This window comes from Notothenia coriiceps, unplaced genomic scaffold, assembly GCF_000735185.1.
Source record: "Notothenia coriiceps isolate Sejong01 unplaced genomic scaffold, NC01 NC01_scaffold00021140, whole genome shotgun sequence".
NCBI classification, from domain to species: Eukaryota; Metazoa; Chordata; class Actinopteri; order Perciformes; family Nototheniidae; genus Notothenia; species Notothenia coriiceps.
Window position 1 is genome coordinate 1 of NW_011353841.1, and position 5,806 is coordinate 5,806.

Sequence of the window (5,806 nt, forward strand, 5' to 3'; positions counted from 1 at the left end):
GAGAGGGTTTTATTTTCTGATGCTGCTTGAGTTCCCTGACACACCGGGGACACATAGTTATGTAGAAAAGACATTAAAAAGTGCATTTTACATAATAGGTCACCTTTAACACAGGCTTCTTATTGAATATGTTAGTCTACTCATGTTATTTGCATTTTATCCGCACTTGGGATTTATGATTCTGAAAAGTTGGGTTATAATACTTTAGAAGCTTAGGAAGATAATTCTTTACACACCTAATGTGATCAATTATTAATAAACCATATTGATTGGTGCAATTTTTGTAAAACAAGAGATCGAAGGAATCATTTGCCTCATTTTGGGGTGCCTCTGTTTAAAGATTGCAAATCTTTGTTCTTTTTGACATAATTGTACTATATATCATCAACCATGTACATGGCTTTTGTATTATCCCTTTAATGTGGCTCATGTTGTTGATGTTTTTTTCCAAAAGCTCTATTATTTTCTGTCTGTTTCTGCAGAATGTGTTGTTTCCCTAAAGGGAAAAAAGTTAAAGCTGTTACCGGCATCTGCCTCCTCCTGTCATTCATCACTCCTCAACCACAACTTCGTCAAATGTCAGTGAGCAGAGAGCCGGCCATGGGCTATTACTGGCATTCACCACTGACACAAGGAACACAAACACATACGGCAAAAACACAGACTTCACAGTCATGTTTCTGAAAGTGTGTGGACTAATGTCGCGGCATATACAGTATGCTGGTAGGAAGAAGGGTTATTTTTTGAATGATGCTGACAGTGTCAACACACATACGCACGCACACACACACACATACACACAGTTGTTCAGAAGCATGCTTCTAATTGAGAGTAGGCTACGTTTTATTAAATGTGCAATTAATTTAGAATATGAACATATATTCATGAGTTTGTCCAAATGTGTGTCCATGCGAGTGTTTTTGACATAGGTGGCATTCAAAACACCCAACCCTGTTTTTGTTCAATCCCCTGTACTTAGTTTGAGCATTTTTTACAGGTTATTTTCCGCAGATTGTGAATATTGGCAGGTGATCACTGACATCAGTGATGAGGGCCCCACTATGATGTTCCGTTTCAAGGACGTTAGTGAAAATGTTATCAATTAACGTTTCAGTAGTGCTAGTTAACCTGGTTGGTTTGGTTATTAGAGGGAGAAGCCCGAGTGAAGAAAACATATCCATGAAGTGTCTCGCCTGTTGGAGCGAGTTGTATTTTAATAAATTAACGTTGAAATCTCCACACACATAAAGGTTTTTAATTCTATGAGGTCTAAGCATTTTTTCTACTTGTTCATTAAATTCCTCAAGATTACTTCCAGGCTTTCTATACATGCATGAGACGAGTATATGTTTGTTCTGTTTTAGCTCAATGTCTACGGTGACAGATTCAAGGAGGTTGTTACAGCAGAAGGAGAGACTTTCTACCAATCTCGCAGAAAGTGTGTTTTTAACAAACAGTGAAACCCCTCCACCTCTTTGGAGTTTGCGATTCATATGAAAAGCCACATAATCGGGTTGTCAACATTGTTTGAGTCAGTTTGCCAGGTCTCTGAGATTGCAATGATGTCAAAAGATCTATTTATGAGTTGAAGATATATTTAGATTTTGTCACTATTTGCATTATTTGTCAATACTTTACCAATAGCGGGAGTAATATTCTTATCCTCATAGTTCATTAAAATATAGACAAGTCCTCACTGTCCTTCACAATCGATACTTTCCCTTCGTTTGTTTTGATGAATATTTTACAGTCCCTGGTCCAGGTAGCTTCGATTTTGTTCCTCTTCCTCAGTTCTCTCGCAGTTCTTGCAGTATCGGCGTTCATTTTCGTGAGGTGCTCGTTAATGTAGATTCCAGTCCCTTTCAGTTTCTTGGCATTAATCATCATACGAACTTTTGTCTTTCTGCTCACAAGTTTTATGATCACCCTTTGGAATCCACTTTCCGAAGGCTTCCCAAGTGTGTGGCAGATCTCAATCTCCTCAGGTACACGCCACGATCGTTAAGTGCCTCGAGCACCTGTGTTTCGACCGAATCATGTCCGTCTCTGTCTGGAAGGCGCAGAATCTCCTTTCACTACCTGGGAATATGGTTTTATGATTTTTAATCCGGTCACGATAACATTCTCTTTCCGGGTTTGTTGTTCAAGCTCCTCGATCCTTCTCTCCAGCGTGACAGTCTTCTCGTCTTTTTCCTTCGTAATCCTCTCCATGCATAATCCTCTCCATGCTACCGATGGTTTCTAGCAGTTTTTCAATTGTTATGCTGTCATCCTTTCGGGTCTTATTTAAGCCACTTATATCCTTGGTAATGCTGGATAAAGCGTCCTTAATTTCTAGGAGATTAGCGTTCGCTGCGTTCGCAGCATTCGCCCGTGTCGCCATCTTGATTCTATCTATTGAAAATGTATAGGTGATTCCCCCAGCACCTTGATACATTGCTATACTTTTAGTCATTTTTTAAAAAGCACAACTAAGCATGATGTCAAAAGGAATACATTGATTGACACATTCGTGAAACATTGAAATTATGGACTAAAGCACCGGGGGTATGACAGGTAGGGGTTCGTCCAACATTTCACAATATTATGACAGCGGAAGCATTTCAGATTTCTTTCAGGGTATCTAGGTGATGGGTGTGGCTTCAGGTTTACATGTGTTCACATAGTGGAGAAACAAGTTGAACCTGTTTTAGTGAACTTGTATTCTGTGTGTGTGTGTGTGTGTGTGTGTGTGTGTGTGTGTGTGTGTGTGTGTGTGTGTGTGTGTGTGTGTGTGTGTGTGTGTGTAGATACAACGGTCTTATTGATGACAGACGTCCTGGTGTTTCTACAGGAAAAAGACCAAAGATACTTCTTCCCATGTCTGGTAAGAAATGTACTCACATACACACCAACATTGCATCTACCAATGTATATTTTTGTGTGCATATGACTGGAAGGACAGCTCTCCATACTGTCACTCTATTATTGTTCCTGTGGCTAACCCTCCTCCTGTGTGTGATCCAGGACAAGTCCTCAGTGCTGTCCCTTCAGAACCTGATAGTGAGGGATATAGCCAATCAGGAGCGAGGCATGTTCCTCATCAGCGACTCCTCTCCTCCTGAGATGTACGAGTTCCACGCTGCCTCCAAAGAAGATAAGAACGTCTGGATCCGCCACATCCAGCGCACCGTCAGCAAGTGGGTTAATGCACATGAACATACAAGGTTTCTCTCTACGCAGAAAAAATACTTTTATGTGAACTATTGTTCATTATATTAAAAGATTTTCCCTTAAACTAATATTTACTTAACTTCTCAATGTATTGCATTTACAATGTTACATGTAGCTTTGTTGATAAGACAAGCACAAACCACCTACAGATAGTCAAATTGAGCATCTGGACTTCATGTTTTTGAATTAGTGGCACTCTTTTAGCTGTATATGCGTCTATTTATTTTTGTTGAGTTATGTCATAGTATCATATATGTCATAAATTAAAAACCAAATCTGGAAACGAGTCAGTAGTTTACCACTTCCTGTTCCCTCGCCTAGAATTCAACGGTTTTAAGAAAGGTGTATTTCCTGGAATAAGGTTTGTGATAGCACAAGCTTAAGATATTTGAAATTTGGACGATGACATATGTCAGTATGTTTTTTTCTGAAATGTCTGAGACTTCTATGTATCGTTGGCGGTTAGCGGTAAAAAGTGTCTAAATAAGACTGGTAATTGTGCAGTCATGTCACCGGGATAGTAATAGTTCCTTTTTAAACGTTAGCTTTTTACTTCTTTTGATTGCATTTACGCTATAAAAGTAGTATTTAAATATGGATATAAACCTGATGAACAAAAGGTGTAGGTATCATGAAAGTGTGTTTGCTTGAGAGCAATGTTTTGCAACATTCCAATCCAATGGAAAAATCCCATTGCTTTTCGTTGAGGGAGCCCTTTTGATGCTAACTTACAAGTCGGCCTACATCAGTACATCATCACTGCACCACTCTGTGAACCTTAACCCCTCAACATGACTGTGGTTGTATATGGTTGTTGTATCTCTGCCTCTTATGTGTACAATTTACGTATAAAAAAACAGACACAAAAATGAATCACATGAATGATAATCGTGAGCTCTGTGCTTTCGGTTGATCAGGTGCCCATCAAGAGAGGACTTCCCCCTCATAGAGACGGAGCAGAAGGCCCACCTGAGGAGACTCAAAGGTCAGGAGACGGACATTATGACACACTCAAAGCAGCATTTACTGTATGAATCATCAATGTTTAGGTCCGACTTTTCATTCTGTTTCATGAATTCTTATTTTGTCCTAAAGACTAATATCTATATTAAATCAGACATATTTTCAGCTCTTTTGTAAGTTTTACGTTGTGTCATATTAGCTCTTTTCTCTCTAAGAGGGAGGGAGTTTCCTTCCCCTAGCCAACCAGCAGACACCACTGTTAGTTGCAGTGGCGAGCCGTGACTTTTATACCTAGGCCCTCTGATCCCCCCTTCCCTCGAAAAAAAAGGAAAAAAATAGTTATTACGTCACAGCCAAGCGGCAAAAACTGGGGCAGAGCCGAGAGGCCAATAAGGATAAAGAAAGGATGAATTTCCATAGACCCCCATGTTAAAATGCCCAACTTTACAGCAGAAAAAACATGTTTCTACCCCTGGATGCAATACAAGTTATTCGGGATATAGTAAGATTCCACCTTAATGATTATTCATTGTTGAGTGAATTGTTTTATAACGCGACCCTTTTATTTATATTAGGTCTTAACTTTTGTGCATAAATTAGGACGTGGTCACTTTGATGGACAGGTACGTGCCTCACTGTCAGCTAACAGCAACTTGTCCACTCTGCTAGGCTACAACGTTAGCTAGTTGTAGTTACGGTACTTGATGCTTTAGCCGTGTTAGTGGTGATTGTGCCTTTTAGGGAATTTTTTTACAAATACCAGACAATTAAAATGTCGTGCTGTGCGGTTGAATGCACTAACAGAACTTCCAAGAACTCTAAAATGATAATATTATACATGTTAACCCCGTTAGCAGGTATTTATGTGCTTGTTAGCTTAGCTTGTTATATAGCTTATTAGCCAGCTAAGGACGTAACCCTTTATACATACATATATATATATACATATACAGTTTAGTTTATGATTCAGCCTTGGGTAAGACTTTTATAGTCTATGGCTATAACGCCCATAATGGTAAACGTGAGCAAATGTTAAAAGGGGACCCAATTATCCCAGTGGTGGCCACCGGAGTCCGCCGGCCGGAGCTAACGGAGCAGCAGGGGGCTAGCTCCAGCCGGCGTCCCGGCGGCCGGAGCTAGCCCCCTGCGGCTCCGTTAGCATCCCGGCGGCGGAGTCCGGCGTTATAACTGGAGATCAAGGAATGCAGTGAAACGCGGACTTGGTTCACCTGCAGCCCGCTGTAGTATTAGCTAAATAAATTATGTTGAACAAGGCTTTTTAAGCTGAACATCGCCACAATTGTTCTGCTATGTATCGGTACTTATTTTACTTTTATTAACGTGTGAATGACAAGCATTAAGAATAACAAAAAATAGCTAATTCTCTTGCAGATTGTCTCGTTTGATTATGAATGTATCGTTTATATAGTGGAACTACACTGTTTTATCAAAAGTGCCACACAGTAACTTGGTATGCATGTATTTCATGTTAGCTTTGCTTCTTAGCTTGAGGTAGCTCTGTTACTCACAGCTCGTGGCAGCAGGTCCCGCCTCGGCTCCGCCTCTTTGCTCTTATTTGGATCAGGCTGGAGTAGGCGGGAGTTAGACTCTGATTTCACTGTCGAGCCGT

The 5,806-nt window shown here is 40.3% G+C and overlaps 1 protein-coding gene across 1 annotated transcript; it reads left to right on the forward strand.

Annotated features, from left to right (window-relative positions):
• Window positions 1–2,793: 2,793 nt before the first annotated feature.
• LOC104953132 (rho guanine nucleotide exchange factor 2-like) lies at window positions 2,794–4,512 on the forward strand. Its single transcript, XM_010780058.1, has 3 exons — window positions 2,794–2,866; window positions 3,007–3,179; window positions 4,131–4,512. Exons 1-3 carry the CDS (start codon window positions 2,807–2,809, stop codon window positions 4,351–4,353), a joined length of 456 nt encoding a protein of 151 aa, XP_010778360.1. The 5' UTR covers window positions 2,794–2,806; the 3' UTR covers window positions 4,354–4,512.
• The last annotated feature ends 1,294 nt before the right edge of the window (window positions 4,513–5,806 follow it).